This window comes from Aplysia californica, unplaced genomic scaffold (genome assembly GCF_000002075.1).
Source record: "Aplysia californica isolate F4 #8 unplaced genomic scaffold, AplCal3.0 scaffold00165, whole genome shotgun sequence".
NCBI classification, from domain to species: domain Eukaryota; kingdom Metazoa; phylum Mollusca; class Gastropoda; order Aplysiida; family Aplysiidae; genus Aplysia; species Aplysia californica.
In genome coordinates, this window is record NW_004797435.1 from 42,778 (window position 1) to 62,217 (window position 19,440).

A 19,440-nucleotide genomic window follows, 5' to 3' on the forward strand; every position below is an offset into this window, starting at 1 on the left:
GGGTGAAAGCCACATTGAGCTATCAAGTGTTCTGCCAAAAGTTAAAGAAAAACAATTTGGGTTTACTTTCAACCAAGAAAGACCAGTGCGACATTTGTACCAGCTTCAAATCTGGAAACCTCACAGAAACAGAATACACAGCTCATCAAATATGAATATGAGGAAAGCTGCAGCTAGACCAGAGAAGGAGAAGGACAGGGAGGCTGCACTGAACCCAGAGAACAAAGTGTGTGTCCTTTGTACGGAGATCCAGTGCGTCCTTCTAGTCTCATCACTAAAGACATCCACCTTATATTATAAAACAAAACTGGCTGTACACAATTTTACGATTTAGGATCTTGCTACCAGAGACGCCAGATGATATGTCTGGTATGAAAGTGAAGTTGGTCTGAGCTTCAACAGTTTTCATCATGTCTGACTCACTAACTGATATTGCAAGTGACTGACTTCAACCACTTCATCATCTGCAGTGATTGGTGCAACTACTAAAACAGAAAGCCACCCTGGTGAGTGCAATGGTCTCGCTGGCCAAAGAGCTTGACATCACAGTTGAGCAGAAATTCTCACCAAGGGCCATACCCAAATGGAAGTGGATTCAGTCCATGGCACTATTGAGCGATCGCTAAAAAACGCACCGATGTACATCCCAATGGACTACGTGAACATCATGCTCAAAGCCAGACGCATTCCCAGGCCCTATGAAGTTATGTACCTGGCCCACAGCTTTTTCAAAGATTTCGCAAAGGTCGGAGAGCACTAAACAATCCGTCCAGGGAGAAAAGCAGGCGACCCTACTGTCAGTGACTTGCAGGCATCAAAGTACACTCCAGTCTTTAAAATTCAGTACAAGCTGAACTTTGATGATGGATAGCAGGCGCTGCAAGGACCAAGAAATCTGAACACCCTGTGTACGACGGTTACTGCTGGACCTCTCTGCAAAGACAGATTGAAGATAACTGCCAACCAGTATAAACATCTACTGGAGTTGAAGGCCGTCGTACCACGATGCTACCACAATTACCATGAAAATTTGCCTCCATAAGAAGTTTTGAAAGCGATCAAGCCAAATTCGATTATTGTAGAGTCTTTCAAAACAATGGTAACTTTTGTCGTATTGCCTTGTTGTAGCCATAGGACACATAGTGAGGCAGACATGCTCTTCTATCGTCGAGAAAACTCAATAAAGTAGTAGTTGTCAAGCCACGCACCTTGGAGAAAGTTGGCGCATTCTTTGTTACTCACAGAGTCTTTTTGTATAATAATATGTAACCAACTTCACCCAAACCATTGCAAAGGTAGCAGAGCTTTTGTGTGGCTTTCTACTTTCATTTTTCTTAGTATTACCTTTTTCCAGGCCTTTGAATGGCGACCTAGTGCCAATAGTACCGTCTCAGACACTGTCATAAATTCTAAAGGCCTGCTGCTGCTGCTACTACTGTTGTTTTTGTTGTTGTAGTTGTTGTTTTTGTAGTTGTTGCTGTAGCTGCTCTCCCTTACCCTTCAAACCTCCTGTTCTTCTACTTCAAATGTAATTAATACACCCATTGCTGTGTTCTGCTTCTTCTACTTCTCTAAAATGTTCTCCTTTGGGACTGCTGTTTTTGCCCGAATTGAATCCGTAGCTATGAAATGGCAGCAGCTGATAGTATGTTTGTAGCAATAATAGAGTCTTCCTCCTCTTCCTTTTTCTTCTTCTTACTCCTCCTCTTTTTTTCTCCTTATCCTCCTCCTTCTCACCCTCTTCCTCCTCCCCCTCCTCCTCCTCCTCGATCAAATACGTTACCGTCAAGTGTGGTTTGGCTGAATTCAACCAAACTCAAGCCCAGCAGTAGCTTCCTGATAAAATCAGTCAACCCACAAAATTGAGAGTTGGTTGGTTTTATCCAGGAAAATTTGAGCGACATAACCATCTAATCCACGCAGTTTCATTAAAAGCAATTTTTAAAGGAAAAAAAGGTCTACAGTTTTTCGGTAAAGTGTTTTTATAGGTGTTTAAAGCATTGATTTATCGTTAGACGCCTTTGTTTTGAAATTAAACAGTTTATTCCTTCTCCTGCAAAATTTACCTCGCTGGGGTTAGTCGGTTTTATCATAAGGCCGACAATATGTACCTTCACAATACAGTTACCCCGCGTATACCCTAATTTTCCTTAAATTTCACGCCTGAATGTCGCTTGTCACAACCTCGGAAAACCACTTCGAATTATTCTTGACTTAAGTAGTTTTAGGTTAGTTTTAGCATAAATTTCTTTCATCGCGGCCCCTATAGCGTTCCCGTGCCGTAGAATCTCCGTATTGATCATTTCTCTAGATCTAGACAAATTTGTACAAAAGTTTCTTTCTAACAGTAATTTTCTGTCTAAGTTCACAAGTCAATTTACTTGATCAACGCGCAGATTTTCCAGCCGCGGCAACAATCCGAAGATAGACAGAAGGAATGAGTGAATGATAGAAAGGAGGAAATTGGCACAAAACATTCGCCAGATTTCGATCAATCCACAGGTAAAAATGTACTGCCGACAAGCCCGCAATGAATGCAAGGGGCTAGCGGAATAATGGCCGATTGCAGGAAATGCTCAATCTGGCAGGTTTCTATAACATTAACTTGTGGCCGAGAGAATTACCGTAAAAATCCGTAACTTATACTAGTACTAGACGGTACAAAGGCGAGTACAGATCTTTTGCTACGGAATTTCGGTAATCCTACGCTGTCGCAGCGGACGGAGTTGATAATGATGCAGGAACAAGTACGGAACTGGCAGAAAGTACGGATTTCCGTAAAAATACGGAAGAGTGGAAGCACTGTTTTAACAATAAAGTAAGTGGAAAAAAAAACGTAACTTGCATACATCGTTTTCTGCTTATGTTGATCCATATAAATCCCAGGCCACGCTTTCTCCCTTGTACCAGTACTGTACATCCATAATAGTATAACAGCTAGGTCTATAAAACTTGACAGTTATAGTTCAACTTTTTTTCTGCTTATGTTGTGTGGTACCCGTATAGTCCAAGGCCATGTTGTTCTCCCTTGTGCTGTTGTTCCCCCAAGAGTATAAAAGCTAGATCTAAATAACTTGACAGTTAATGTTCAACTTAAATCCACAACATAATTTTTTCAAATAACAAGTCTGATAAAAAAATCAAACTCTCTTGAGACATTCCTTTTCTTGGCAGGCCCAAGATCTATTGAACCACATTTCTTCCTCTTGTTTACAGTGCTGGTGCTCTGCTTGCTTGTGCTTTAGAAGTGACAGACACTGTCTACACCTTCAGATTATAAAAGAGCACTTCCAGTATGAGTTGGCTATTGTTGACTTAGTAATTCCGGAATTCGCATTTTTAAAAATAATATAATTTTTAATTATTTTTTTAAAACACAAATTTTTGCGGAAATTTTTCTATTTGCCGAAAACTGGAAGCACTGACTTTTACAAGACAACATGAAAGCGATCACGGATCCTTTGCAACGGAATTTCGGTAGCCCTAGGCTATCGTATTTTTTACAGATGAAATTGGTTATGATAGGGGAGCACGGACCTATCAGTACAGATTTGCGTAAAAATACTGAAGATTGTAAGCACTGCTCCACTACACATATTCACCCAAAGCAGACAAAGAAAATATACTAATCCTCACTAATAACACAAAATGATCAATACAGAAAACTGGACACACATTTGACTAATCACAACATGTAAACATGTATATCATCAGAAATAACAAACACTTGGGTGAATCGGCCTAAATCCCCCCTTACTCACATAGCACAATCTACTTTATTTTTAAAATGCTGAGCATTATCACTGAGAACACACATACCAATGTAACCGGCGGCAAATGTGACAACAAGCTGCTCTCCCTTGGTGCACTCTGAACGTGGCTTTGGTACCACATTCTTGTACAAAAGCTCGACTGTGCGTTCAAAGCAAGCAAACTTCATCATTGTGTATGGGATCTGACGGGCCCACAGTGGAACAAGGCCTTTGTAGAACCTGTAACAAGAAGCACAAATCACATTAATAACAAACACAAGAATCTTTTTTTTTTAATCCTCCAAGTACCCAATACAATGTGCTGTGGTGTCAAGGCTATTTAAAAGAATTTATTTAGAATAAGGATAAGAAAATAAAGAACAGCAATAGAAGACAGCAAATGAGGTACTGATAACTATACATTTTCTGAAAGCTTTTGAGTCGAATATTCTTACATTACTGCGGGGAAAAAAAATAAATGTTCAGTGACCGTGATCTTCTGTCATTGACAATGAATATCAGATCATTTTGTTTACAAATGTGTCACTATATCCCTCAGTGTATTTTTTATGAATATGCAGTGAGTCCATGAATCCCGAATATGAAAATCATGAATTCTCGGGTACCTTGAACATAATGCTTGGTCCCGTTTCAGTGCTTATGTTATCTTTGTATTGACTTCACGGAGTTCCTGAACACTCGGAACATGCAACACTTGAGTCTCGAACAAATCCACTTCGCATTCTCAACTAAAGACCTGGCTATACAGCCTTTCTGGCCGCGGGTAGGTGTTTCTTTGTTTCTGTTACAGCCAAAACATGGGCCTCGTCTCACTAAGAGAAGCTGGAAGAAGGGGGGACGAGGAGTGATGCAGACCGAACCGCATGACTGGCTCGCCACGTGTGCAATCATGGTGAGGGTCGCTGGGGGTGCAGATGACAAGAGGCATAACTTTCTGTAAGCCAATGAAATGAGAAGAAAGGAATGGCGTAGGAGTCAGCTGAGCACACGTGAGATCTTCTGCTGTCCACATTCATTCATCTTCTTGCTTTCACACCGTCAACACATTCATCGAGGGAGCTAACCATGTTAATTGTTTTAACGTTCTTTTTTACCTCCCTTGATTTTCTCTATTTCTTTGTATTTGGGGCTTTCGATTTTATTGATTGGGTAGATGTTTTACGTACTATCGACACAATTTGGTCATTTAAGCGCCATCAGGTTTCACCGCTACAAAATCAGACGTGTTTTTAGTAAGAGTCTTTCGGAGCTCGCAACCGCAAACGATCACACTATTTCCATTATGCTAAAAAGACGAACAAACATTTATTTTAAAAAAAATTTTTGGTAAATATGGAAAAGGCTTATTTACATTTGTATATATACAATATAAATTTCAGTGTATGTATATATACACCGTATGTATATATACACCGATAACAATGACTATATATATTCATATTCTATTAGTCCAATTTCTTTTATATAACTTAAAATTTTTCTAGGCTCTATGATGTCAAAAAGGGTCTTAATATCTTTACATTTGAAATATTTCTCACGAACATAATTAAATTCGACACATTCCGTTAGGATGTGCCGAACTGTGAAATTTGTGTTGCACGCCACGCAAAAAGGAGCTTCCTCTCCTTCGAGCAAATGTTTGTGCGTGACGTGCGTGTGTCCTATCTTTAGTCGGGTAAAAATTACTTTTTCTCTTCGTGGTAGAGAGAGTGGTTTCCTGGGCGTAAGTTTCGGTTGAATGTAATGGAGTATGTTGTGTACTTGTTGATTCCAAATATGGGACCAGGAGGATGTGATGTGTTCTTTTACTTTCGGTTTCATGTCAGAGAAAGGAATTTTACTATTTTTGTTTTCAGGTAGTTTTAGAGATTCTTTGGCAAATTGGTCAACGGCTTCGTTGCCATCAATGCCTACATGGCTTGGAAGCCAAGCTACTGTAATAGTTTTTCCAGACTGATGTAGAAAATGCAGTTTAATGATAAGTTTTAAAATTCTGTTGTCGGAGGTGTCAGAGCGCTCTAAATATTTCAGACAAGAGAGAGAGTCTGAAAGGATTAGGAAAGTAGACTTGGTTGATTGATCTATAATATTTAGGGCCATTTCAAGAGCTGTAGCCTCAGCAGTGTAGACTGAAGCTTCTGGGTGGAGTTTCCTTAAGCTTAAGCTGTGTGGCGATGCAAGGGCAGCAGCTCCTACTGAGGAGTCATTTTTGGATCCGTCTGTAAAAAGTATCTCTGCTTCAGGGTATCTATTTATTAGCTGTTTGTATGAGTTTAAGTATGTAGTTTTGTCTGTAGACTTTTTGTTGTGTTTTTCAAGACTAGTATCTATGTTTGGTTTGGTTAAATGCCATGGAGGTATGCTGGACATGGCAAAGGGCTCGATTATGTCTTCAGAAAAATCAATGTCTTTGAGATCGTTCTGGATTCTTATTCCGAAAGGGCTTACTTTATTTCCTAAGGGGGATAGAGTTTTGAGATCTTCGGGAAGGCCAAAGACACATTTGTGGGCTGGGTTTTGGGGTACTGAGCTAAGTTTCAAAGCATACTGCAAAGAGAGTTTTTTCCTTTTAAGTTCTAAAGCTGGTTCATGCGCTTCTGCCTGTAAACTTTCTACAGGTGAAGTACGGAAAGCACCTAGGATTGTTTTGAAGGGTTTTTGTGATGGAATTGATTTTGATTTAAAAAAGAATGGGCGATAAGATGCTTCCCTGGGGGACGCCTTCTTCTTGGGTGTGTAAATTTGATAGGGTTGAACCTACTTTTACTTGAAATGATCGATCTTTCAAAAAGTTTCGTATAAATTCGGGAAGATTTCCGCGTAAGCCCAAGTCATGCAGGTCTTTTAAAATACCATGTTTCCATGTGGTGTCGAAGGCTTTTTCTAAGTCGAAAAAAATAGCCACAAGGTGCTCTTTTCGAATGAAAGCTTCCCGAATGAAAGTTTCAAGTCGGACGAGATGGTCAATAGTAGAGCGATTTTTGCGAAAACCGCATTGAAAATTGGATAAGGAGTTTGAGGTTTCGAGAAACCACATTAGACGTTTGTTAATAAGTTTTTCCATAAGTTTACAGAAACAGTTTGTAAGGGCTATGGGACGGTAGTTTGAAGGGTTAGAGTGATCTTTTCCTGGTTTTGGGATTGGTATAACAGTGGCAAGACGCCAACTGTTCGGAAATTGTTGAGAATGCCAGAGTTCATTGTAAATATCAAGGAGTAATAGGAGTGTTTCGTCTGGAAGACGTTTGATGATTTCGTTGTGTATTTGATCAGGGCCTGGAGCTGTGTTTGATAGTTCTGCAATATTACATTTTAATTCATTAAGAGAAAAGCTGCAATTATAGTTTTCTCCATTTGAAGAGGTAAAATCAACAGTTGTTTTTTCAGAAGACATTTTTACTTTTTTGAATTCAGGGTTGTAATTGTGGGTAGAGGAATTTCCAGAGAGAGTTGATGCTATACAGTCAGCAACTGTTTTTTCGGTTTCTACGAAGGAGTTATTCGGTTTTATGATGTGTTTGTGTCTTTTTTTAGTACCTTTTAATTTCTTTATCATCTTCCAGACTTTGTGCATTGGTGTGTTGTTGTTGATTTTTTAGACAATTTCGAAAAGATGGTTTCTTGGCTGTTCTGATTTTTCTGCGTGCTTGGGCTTGCGCAATTTTTAAATTAATGAGGTCTTCGTTAGTTTTAGAGTTGACAAACTTCCTGAGAGCTGATTTTTTGGCCGCAACAGCTTTTTGGCAGTCTTCAGTGAACCAACATTTATTTTTTGGGGGTTTGGTGGACAATTTTGGTATGTGTTTTTGAACGATTTCGAGAAGGGTTTCATGAAATCGTTCAAAAGTTTGTGTTTGTGTTTGAGATGGATTGAGTTTCTCCAGACATTCCATGTGGAACCCATCCCAGTCCGCTTTTTTAAGATTGAAACGGTCCGGGATAGGAGTTCGGTGTGGAATGTCTGAAATTAGGGTGATGGGAAAGTGGTCCGATCCGTGTGGGTCGTCCAGGACCGACCACTGAAAGTCTGGAATTAGGTCAGGATCACATAGGGTTAAATCTATGGATGAAAAGTTTAGGTTATTTGAATTTTGAAATGTTGGGGAATTGTCGTTAAAAACACTAGTATTGGTTTTTATTAAGAAACCTTCTATGATTTTACCTTCAGTATCAGTTGGTTCATTTCCCCCAAGAGGGCTATGGGCATTAAAATCTCCCAACATGAATTGTTGTGGGAGCTGGTCTCTGAGGTTTATTAGTTCTCTTAAATTGTTTGTTCAGTATAGGGTTTTACGGCGCTCGCAACTGCATAAGGTCATATGAGCGCGCGGGACACACCTAATACTTTTTCGTTGGTAGGAAATTTTGAATTTTGCCCGGGTGGCGGCCGAAGCCTACTCTTATCGATTTTAGACCACCAAGGGATCTTTAACGTGCGCAACTTGCACACGGGCCCTCCGAGATTTTTCGCCCTTGTCCGAGAAGGCTAGGTGTAGATCTTTCCTACCAGAAGATCAGGGGTGTGGCAGAAAGACAGCAGTTAGGAGTAGCCAAGGAGTAGCAGTAGAAAGGCTGCAGAAAGAGTCAGGAGCCCAGAGGAGGTGGCAAAGGAGGTGAGGGGGTGGGGGCAGAAAGTGGAAATGAAAGCAGACAACAGAACATTGCTAGAGATCAGGAAAGGATGTGAAAGGAGACAATTTTAGAGAAGAAAATGTTTTGGTCGCTACCCGGAATCGAACCCGGGACCTTTGAATGAGAGGCCAACACCTTACCTCTAGGCCACGAGAGCCCCCGTTCTCTTAAAGATAGAGGATAATTTGGAGGGATGTATATTGAACAGATAGTTATAGGACGGCGTAGGGTGACCCTGACCGTAACTGCTTGAGGTGTTGTGTTTAGTTGTATTTGTCAGTGTAGTGTTTGGTTATTTATTAAAATGGAGTTGCCCCCAGAGGCGATTTGGTTGTCGGTGTATATTTGGTTGTAAGTTTGATAGTTTTTTAATGTGAATGTGGGTGTTGGCAATTTAGTTTCTTGTAGACAGATTACATTTGGGGTGTGTGAGGTCAAAAGATAAGAGAGTTCTGCCTGGTTTGCACGCAAACCGCGAATGTTCCACTGAAGAACTGCCATTTTAATTTATTTTGAAGGCACGGGTTCGATACATTTTTTTGGGGGGTCGTTGGTGACCTTTGTCTTTGTTTTATTCTGCTGCGGTCATGGTGGACCGCAGCCTTTTTTGAGGGAGAGTGTGGAGGGGGAGGAGGACCGGAGTCCTGGATGCGGGTAGAGGAGGGGGAGCGGGTGCGGGGAGTGGGTGGAGGGGCTTTATTGGATGAAGGATGATGGGATGGAGGTGAAGATGAAGATGTAGTTGGCGGTGGGGATGAAGATGAGCGTGGTGAGGATGAGGATGTGGATGAGGATGATGTATGTGAGGATGGAGATGGTGGTGAGGATGAGGATGGTTGTGATGATGAAGGTGGAGATGGTGAGGGTTTTGGGGGTGAAGATGTTGAGAGGTTTTGGAGGGGATGTGTGGAGGGAGAGCTCCATGTCCTCCTGGTTATCGTGGCGCTTTTGGGTTTTTTTATTTTTATTGGTTGTGCGTGGCGTTTTCACGGTTTGGAATTTTTCTTTTTCGTTGTCAGCGGTTCTGGGGCCTGCCTTGGCAGCGTCTGCGTATGTCTTTCGTGTTGAATCCAATCCCATCGGGAAGACGGCTGCCTTAGCCTGGGCAAAGGTGCCTCCGAACTTCGCTCGGTGGGTTAGGATGGCCTTTTCTTGAGAGTACTTGGGACATTCTCTCGAATATGCTGGATGTCCTCCCTGCTGGCAATTTGGGCACCGAGGAACTGACGTGCAGGATTCCTCTGTGTGACCCTCCTTGCCACAGCGAGGGCAAACAGCATTTCGCCGGCATCTTAATTTTGTATGCCCGAAGCGCTGGCAATTAAAAACAGCGCATCGGGTTAGGGACGTAGGGTTTTACCTCTAGTTCCAAGTACTCTATCGTCAGTTTGGTAGGAGGTCTTGGACAGTCGAAAGACAGTATCCATGTGTTGGTGCGGATCTCTTTCCCATCTCGTCGCACTATGACACGACGAGCGTGGGTGACACCTTCTATTTCTTGCACCATTTCTTCCTCCGTACAGCCGTCTAGGTCACGGCTCTTTACAACACCCTTGGAAGTATTGAGACTCCTGTGAGGCTCAACACTTACAGGGATGCCGCCAAACGACGTACATTTCCGTAATTGTACGGAATCGGCCACGTTGGCAAACTCCACCAAGAGGTCGCCAGACCCCTGGGGGGAGACTTTCTTTGGTCTGGGGATGCCACAGGCTCTGAGAGCTTTGCCAATGGCAAAGACGCTTAAAGAAGTAACTTTTGTTTTTGACTCATCAGCTGAGGAGATCACCAAATAAGGTGACCATCCTAGCGATGTTTGTCTAGGCAGGTCCCAGATACTAATACTCTCGTCCTCTCTCATCCGTTTTCTTTTGCCCTGGTCAGGATTCACACCCGCTCCTCCTGACAGGGACTTGTTGGGAATTGGGGTAGGGGGAGAAATTTGTGTTTTCATATCCTTATATAATTCGTTTTTATTCATCTCCAGGGCTCCCCACCCGCCACCGAGTCCAACAAGGGGACACTGCTCGGAAGTCCATAGCTGGTGTCAGGGCTACCCTGGAGGTATACTCCCAATCAGACGACAAGAAATCTTGCCTTCTAACCAAGATTGGCCAAAACCGGTTCTATGAACCGGTCGCAACCGATTGAGTGCAGTAGGCCACTGCACCCGCCCGTCTAGACCGAATCCAGTGCCAAAGTGGCGTGTTGGTGAGGAAAGCCACACCTCAGCCACCAGGGTCCCCTTCTCCGGTCGTACGGGTCGCACCCCGCGGTCAACGGGGTGCCTCGCGTTGCGGGGATTTGGGGTCTATTCTTTGCTGGACAGGACCTTCGGTCGACAGAACGGAAAGAAAGATAGATGGATAGAAGACATAGTAAGAGCGGACAAAAGATGCCACCCCTACGTCAGAGAGCTAGTGACATACGAGTGGCATCCCACCAGCGGGGGGTTACACCCCTTGTTGATGGGACAGCCAACTATTTTTATTTTATTCCCCGGTCAGCTCGGGGAAGGACGAAAGAAGAAGGAAGAAAGACGATAGAAGACAGACGATACACCAAAGCAAGTGCACATGGGCGTAGATGTCCACAACAAATCGCCAGTGAAGGGGTTGCACCTCCTGCTGGCGGAGCAGTGGGTCTACTTATATCCCCCCGACCCACTAGGGGTGTTGGGGCTTTCATGAACATGACGAATTACGGAAATCTAGAAGAACACTATTTCCAATCCCCCACGAATTTCAGTCACCTGTGTTTGACTGTGAGACCCCTCTCAGCGCATTCTACAGTTTATAAGCTTTATAAAAATGTATAGTTATAGTAATGGTTCTTGACGCAAAATAGAATTTTTATACTCTTACATTCTTAACACGTCATGTCATTTAATTTTCTAAAAATAAATTCACCATAACTTTTTTCTCCTGTAAGTGTTTTACGGCACTCACAACTGCATACGGTCATATGAGCCCGCTGGACACATTAAACAATTTCAGTTGGTAGGAAATTTTGAATCTTGCCCAGGCGGCGACCGAAGCCTACTCTTGTCGATTTAGGACCACCAAGGGATCTTTCATTTGCGAAATTTACACATGAGACCTCTGAGATTTTTCGCCCTTGTCCGAGAAGGCTAGGTGTAGATCTTTGCTACCAGAAGATCTGGGGTGTGGCTGAAAGACAACAGTAAGAAGGAAAAGGAGTAGCAGTAGAAAGCCTAGAGGAGGGGGCAAAGGAGGTGAGGTGGTGGTAGGGGTAGAAAGTGGAGACGAAAGCAGACGACAGAACATTGCAAGAGAGCAGAAAAGGAGGTGAAAGGAGACAATTTTAGAGAAAAACATTTCCGTCGCTGTCCAAATTCTTACCCAGGACCCATTGAATGATAGCAGAACACCTTAACCTCAAGGCCACGAGAGCCCCCCTTGACGATAATGAATGTGGAGTACAGACTTTGCTTCTTTTATACAAACGGAATAAAAACAAATAATTCAAACCAAGTGCAATTTTGTCTCTGATGATGCTATTGTATTGTAATATATTCAAATTGACCTTACATGCGCCTCCTCTTGGGAGTCAAACCCTCATCTGTGATGTGCTCTAATAAATCTATTGGTTTCACTCACGATGACGATCTTAGTGGTATTCCTTCAAAATCATCATCCTCATCACTTTGATCTCCAGAAAATAAAATTTTTTAAAAATTTAATTTAGATCTAGTTCTAGAAATCCTTGAAGTGCACAAATCAGAGAGACCTGCTATTGGTCCAAACTGCTAAACATAACTGGGCGAAAACAAAAGACTACATTATGACACTTATGCACAAAGTTACAGAACAAGCAATCGTAATAATTACCCAGAGACGCCCTCTTCCTTGAGAATTCTGGGGAATCCCTCACGCAGTGTGGTGCTCCAGCCCGGTTGAGTCTGAATACGTACTTTGATGGCCTCCATGGGGCACAGGGCAATGTCAGCAAAAAACTCAGCAGAAGCGCTGGCAGCCAGATACAAACTTGTTCGCCACAGGTAAGTGTTTTCCTGAGAAGGTGATGTAGACAAAAGGTGCCATTGGAATAAAAAAAAGTATATTCACATTTTTAAAAAACAAATTTTAATAATCACATGATAATAAAAGCAGCACATTTTAAGGTAAGCCTTCAAATTTCACATTCTGAATGCCTTTTGGATTCCATGATGGCAGCTTACCAGACACATCAAAGTGGCACAGAAAAGCTAAAATATGTAGATATTTGAATGAAGACAAACGAACATTTTCAAGTGACAAGGATTAATATTTGAACTCGTCCAGAAAGTCTAGTACCATTAATCTTGCTTCCTGATTTGTAACAACGCAAACAGAAGAGATTATCATTCGTCCTTATCTCCCCTTCTTCTTTTTTATGTTTGTAAGTCTATGCGTCCACCAAAATAAGATCACTTCCAGGTTCCAGGCCATGCTAATGTACGAGGTTTTTTCATGGTGTAAAAGCGACTCAAAAAGATCAGCATCCACCGACGTCAGACCAGCTAAACCTATTTTTAGCCCAGTGTGTTATGATTACGAGAACAACAGACAGCACAGGCGATTTATTTATTTATTTATCACTTTAAAAAACTAAAAAGCAACAAATTATAATTATGGGAAAAATTGTTGGTAAGTTGGGACGATGAGAAAAAAAAAAAAAAGCTGAGACTGGGATTCAAACCCACGCTCACAAAATAATGTTTGCCTCCAAACACAGACACGCTGTTCACTCGGCCATCAGAACTTTCATCAGCGAAGGGTAAATTAAGCTTCATATACAGCACTGTTTCAGGAAAAGCAAAGCGACACAATATATCGAGATGTAGATCTAGAATCTAGTGGACTGGCAGATAATGTCTGGAGAAAACTAAAAATTGGCGGAAATTTGGAAGCACTAAACATTAGAGAACGTAGATCTATCCAGATCTAGACTCGTCCCTAGCTGGGTCTAACCTGGCCTATTTTTAGCTCTCCCGAGAACGAAATAATGATCTAGATCTAGGTCAAGTGCTTTAATTCCACTTTTTTGCTGTTTTTCAGCACAAATCTGCTATTGTACAACATATAATGAGATACAACTTTATTGATCATGTAAAATACAATAAAGAAGCAAAAATGTACTTAAAGATGCAAATTTCCTTCCAAAATGAATCGAATCGAGGCTTTCTTAGTCCCTTGCACGACTGACGAAAAAGCGTGCATGCAGGAAAATCGCGTAGTCAGGCAAAGGCAGTCAGTGACTGACAAAAACAAGCTCATTTGCATGTGAGCTTGGCCTGCAAGTGACGAAAAAGTGCAGTGGACGTGGGGCCTAACTCTCTTGTAACACCTCTAATCCTCTGGCGCTCATATGACCTTATGCAGTTGCGAGCGCCGTAAAACGTCTACTGCGTAAACAGAAGAGTATGAAATAGAATATACCACAGTAAGGATGTGGAGCAACAACAGCGGTAACTTTTCAACTCCTTCAGAGCCTGTAAATCTCGTCATTCCCTTCATGTTCGAGGAATAAACTGGACTGTAATCATAAAAGCCTCCTACTCACCCTAATTGCTTCACATCAGCTGCAAAATAAAATGTTGCACTTGACTCATTGCTTCCAGGAAGTGTTGGCATGTCGCACATCTCAGACTCATTTTTGGTCTGGAGGAATTCCCCAACCCAGTGATTTGTTTTTTCCCCAACCCAGTGATTTGTTTTTATTTTCAGACAGCTATCCCTGACGACATATGTTTGATAAACTAGAGACAATGAGAAAAGCTGTATTTGTTGATCTAAAAGCAAGTGAAAAATAGTGTCTTACCTCCCCAAGCATTCCGGAGTAGAAGATCTTGAACAGCTCGTAAAAGCCAAACTTTCCAACTCCTTGCATGGAATAACCCACAAGTGTGGGAGCCCATCCCTTTCCTAAAGCTCTCACTCCTTCCTCTGCAAGTGTGACTTTGAAACCTTTGACAATGTTCCCATATTTGGCAGCATCCACCTGGATTCTGCACTTGACCAAGTCGAGGGGGACAACAGCGGTATGTGTCAGGCCACAACTCAACAATCCTCCAAAGCCACAAAGAGCATAATATTTCAATGAGCCAAACTCACAGCTGGTCTCCTCTGAAAGACAAATTTGAAAGGGGAAAACATTTTCAGAAATGAGAACTTTTTTTTTTTTGGTAAGTGTTTTACGGCACTCGCAACTGCATATAAGGTAATACAAATATAAGCACGCGGAACACACCAAACATTTTCAGTTGGTAGGAAATTTTGAATTTTGCCCGGGTGGCGGCCGAAGCCTACTCTTATTGATTTTGGACCACCAAGCGATCTTTAACGTGTGCAACTTGCACACAGGACCTCCGAGATTTTTCGCCCTTGTCCCAGAAGGCTAGGAGTAGATCTTACCTACAATAAGATCAGAGGTGTGGCTGAAAGATAGCAGTAAGAGGGAGCCAAGAAGAAGCAGTAGAAAGGCTGCAGAAAAGAGTCAGGAGCCCAGAGGAGTGGGCAAAGGAGGTGGGTTGGGAGTAGAAAGTGGAGACGAAAGCAGACAACAGAACATTGTTAGAGAGCAGGAAAGGATGTGACAGGAGAACATTTTTGAGAAGAAAATTTTCCGTCACTATTTTTTTTTTTTAGTTTGCGTAAGAGTTTTACTACACAATAAGGTTATATAAGTGCCGAAGTTTAGAGGAATTACAAGAGAGTAAACAAACATAAAAAAGTAGGAGAGATCAGGACAATAGACGTTTGACAGGAAAGAAGGAGCAAACCGCACCAGAGCACCCGCCAACCACTCACCCGTCACAATCCGGATTCAAACAAGGGACCTACAGTAGTCTCCGCCTAAACGCACGCCACACAAAAGCACGCTCCGCTCAAACACACACTTTCATCCTCATCCTCTGACGGGTTTTTTACTATATAATTATAATAATTCAGACGTACAAACGCACAGTCACTCCCCCTAAACGTACGCTCCGATCGGAAAAACTGGTGACAGGTAAAGCTTGACTGAGGGAAATTTTCACCACGACTACTGTACGATCTACACAGCTTGCATCTAAGACAAGCCCAGAAAACCGGATATTTGGTGAGACTGCCCGCGTTACGGCCTTACGCCGAACAAAGAGAGTGACGGACAGCGTTTTCACACCCAACTTTCCACAGACACACAGGTCTAGGACTGGTCAGTGAAATGTTGGGGGTTGGGGGACTGAAACGTTATTTGATTGGTCACTGGAAATGCATCTCTTTGAGAGAAGGTTTCTGACTGGTGTTTGAGTGACTGCGTGTTGGCTAATGTTTAGTTAGACCTAGCCTGAAGGTGACAATTCATATGTGCGGGACGGCAGCGGCACAGCAGCGGGACGATATGTGCGGTACCGCAAGTCACATTAAATCCATATGTGCGGCAGCGGGACGAAAAGTGCGCCTTTTTCTATGAATCTTCTTCATAGAGCCTACGCATCTCTGCATTTAATTCTTATTGACTTATCATCTTATTATTCTTATTATTATCATTCTTATTGACTTAATTATCATCCATATTTTCTATGTTCTTGCACTGATTCCAGTAATGTAACTGCTTTATTATCTCTATGTGGAGGTATTTAATTGTTATTTCAATCAATTTAATTAAATAAATACATAATATTTTACTAAGGTTACCAATCGTCGGGGAAATTCGCCACAGCCGACGGGTAACTTCGCCAGTATTGTAAAGTTGCAATTATCTTGATCTTTTGTCACTAGCATAACAAACAGGTCCATCCATTCCTTTGCTATTCAAGACAGCCCAGAAGGCACCATTTGGGCATCAAGATAATGGGTGGATGAAGGACGACATAGGAGTGCAATGGTTTCAGCAAGTTTTCCGTGCCAAATAAATTGACTGCATCACACAGAGATTCTTCAGTCAACCCTATTCCGCCACATCCATATTTTTGTCTGCGGCAGAGCTGCGTCAGCAGCAGAATCGCTCCTGGGTGAGATTTTATCGTCCCGCTGCCGTCCCGCACTTATGGATTCAGACATTGGTATTTCTGTTGGAGCGATTTTTATCGTCCCGCTGCCGTGCCGCTGCCGTCCCGCACACATGGATTGTCACCTTGAGCCTATGATGCGCAACACGCGTGAATGCTCGTTCATGAATTTACGGTCGGGGGTGGTCGCTTGGAAAGCCACGTGGCTGGGCCGTCGTCTCTATGACTATCACCAACAATTTCTTTTTTAGGCTATTGGTTCCCGACATTTGATGGTGCATTCATTACATCGAGTCTGTCTTCCGCCCCCCCCCCCCACACACACACACCCATTAAACGCCTTTGCAGTCTTAACCGCATTCGGGGAATCCTTCACAAAACAATCACGTGTCGTCACATTATCGGCCCAAAGTGACCCCCACCCCAAAGGGAGGTCACTAGAATATCATTGAATATCAAGGCAATGAGATGACTGCGTCCATTCCTCCCTTTGCAGAAGTTCATGTAAACGCACGCTCCGTATAAACACACGCTAAGGAACTCTCCCGAGCAGCGTGCGTTTAGGCGGAGACTACTGTTATAAATGAGAGGCGAACACCTTACTCTAGGCCACGAGAGCCCCCTGAGAAATGTTTTAAAAACATTGCAACAGATACTGCAAGGTCACCATGTGACAAGGCAACTTTTGCCATTATCACTATAAATTAACCTAAATGTCATTACTTTTCATACACATTTGGAGATTAGTTTTTTCGTTTTAGCTTTAATTAAGTTTTACAGAACTTGCAACACAATACGGTAAGTGCCGGAGATCAGTGATCAGGTGTTTAAAGAGTATAACAAACAAAAAAAGGAGGAGAAAGGAGTATATCGCACTAAAGCACCAACCAACCATCCTCACATTATAGATACAGCAGTCTATTTTTCTCACAATTAATCTACCTTTTCTTGATAATACAAGACTGATAATACTGCAAATACAAAATAAAACAATAAAATCTTAAGTTAAATTGTCAAACGCTAAATTTAAATCCTCTCAAACTAAGGGACTCTACACAGCAACACAACTTTTTGACAAACAATCGAGATGACACGGGCGTGCATTTGAACGAATCAGTCTTCTTTTGCACAGCTCATAATACGCAGGCATTTCAGGCAACACTTGTTACTTCTCTTTATACTTTACTTGCTCAGTGCCTGTAATTATCAACACAAAAACCTTATGTGTTTGCTAAAACAAACACTAGGATTGAACGAGATTTTAGGTTAGGCCCCGTGACCTCATAGAATCCGAGTTCCACTGTACTATGTGGCGTTGCACCTAGTGCTAACAGACCTACAAGCACTTCACACACATTTCAAATTGCTAGCCATGAATTAAACCCCCAAAAAAAGAAAAAGAAAAATTGTAATCCGAAATAAGAACTGTCTCATTCATAAGTCATTATTCCAGTTGTTGTAAACGGATCTCACATACATTTATTCTTTTTTCCCAGGAAGTTTGATGTGCTTTGAGTTCATAATAATTATCATTTAGGAACAGAAATCAACTGTGCAGATCTATACTATATATATCCAACTTATTCTTGAATGTCTTCAATGTATGTTTGTTAGTTGGTGACCCTAACATTGCAAAACGTTAGCAACACCGCTGTCTACGTCAAACTTTTTGCATCTGTTAGGGAACAAGGCCAGGCTGGGGGTATTGAAACAGCAGCCGTCAAGGAACAAGGCCACAGCGTTGTGCTTCCGGTGAGAAGAAAAAAAATTGGCTTCCTATTTGTAAATGCAGAGTTTCTTCACCAACCATTCAGGAGACCTAGCATGGCCGCACTGTGACCGTTATAATGGGTCATAATGACAATAAATGTAACCAGTGTATCACAAAGGAAGGTAAGGTTCACTTGCTGCCGCGGTTGGCACCTTTTCTACATTTACCTTTAACATAAGCAAAAACCCAGTTTTAAAAAACAGAATTAAGTATCATAAAGTAAAGAAATGTATAAAAGAAGGAAAATACTTAACTTCATATAGTGTAACAATACAACAAAGCTTTGGACAGGGCCAAGGAGAAGAATATTGTTCACCACTTTAGTGCCTAGATGATTCTTCACCTGAGAGCAACTTTCAGTAGAATTAACAGGATGAAAGGTACATTTAGTGCAGGCCCTTCTTAACTGAACTAATTAACATCTTTAAATAAAAAAACTGAACTCCTGCCCTGCAGTAAATATCAGATTAAAGAGTGCCATACAACAGACTTAAATGCAGAAACACACATATATTCAAATGGGTAAGATCCCAAAAACACAAGACATAATAACATAACATGATCAATAAATGAGCACTTAACACAATATGCACTTGAAACAAATAAATGAACACTCGAAACAAACAATGCAAATTCATAGTATACTACCGCCATGATAGTTTGCTGAAAAAAAGAACACATATGAGATTGGCCAAAGTGACTAGAACAAAGGACCAGAGTAGAAGTAATGTATTACACCTTATAGGTCTTTTATAGGAAAGGAAGAGGCTAGCCGTACTTAATGACGGCTAGACTGGCAGTCTAGCCGTACTTTTTCTAAATATGATGGCTAGACTGACCATTAAAAAAATATATAGGCCTGCTGAATTGTAAATATATTTTTTTTGTGTGCAGTACCTAAAGTATTTGTATTTGAGACGAAACCAGGTGCCTTAATGACAGTGCATGTATTTTAAACCTCCTGTTTTCTAATGTTAATAGGGACTAAGATAAGTACGGCTAGACTGCCAGGCTAGCCGTACTTAAGGACGGCAAGACTTGTCAGGGTAGCCGTACTTAATATTGATTGCTGAATTGTAAATGAAATTTTTAGTTTGCAATGCCTATAAAGTATTTCTATTTCAGACAAAACCAAAAGGTGCCTTACTGACTTGCATGTATTAGAACCTGAATAATTACTAGATCTAGATCTAATGAGACCTGTGTACTTAACAGGCTTGAGTCGATAGGGCCAAACCTAGATCTAAGTACGGCTAGACTGGCAGTCT

At 41.7% G+C, this 19,440-nt stretch overlaps 1 protein-coding gene across 2 annotated transcripts in view; it reads right to left on the reverse strand.

Moving 5' to 3' along the window:
• Positions 1–3,819: 3,819 nt before the first annotated feature.
• The window catches only part of LOC101854716 (phosphate carrier protein, mitochondrial), a gene marked incomplete at its 3' end in the record, with an annotated part of 23,739 nt that continues 8,118 nt past the window's right edge, over positions 3,820–19,440 (reverse strand). For both annotated transcript variants that reach the window (XM_013082240.2, XM_035969654.1), the window contains 3 exon segments: positions 3,820–3,992; positions 12,257–12,438; positions 14,229–14,533. In XM_013082240.2, the coding sequence (XP_012937694.1) occupies positions 3,820–3,992; positions 12,257–12,438; positions 14,229–14,533 (660 nt within the window).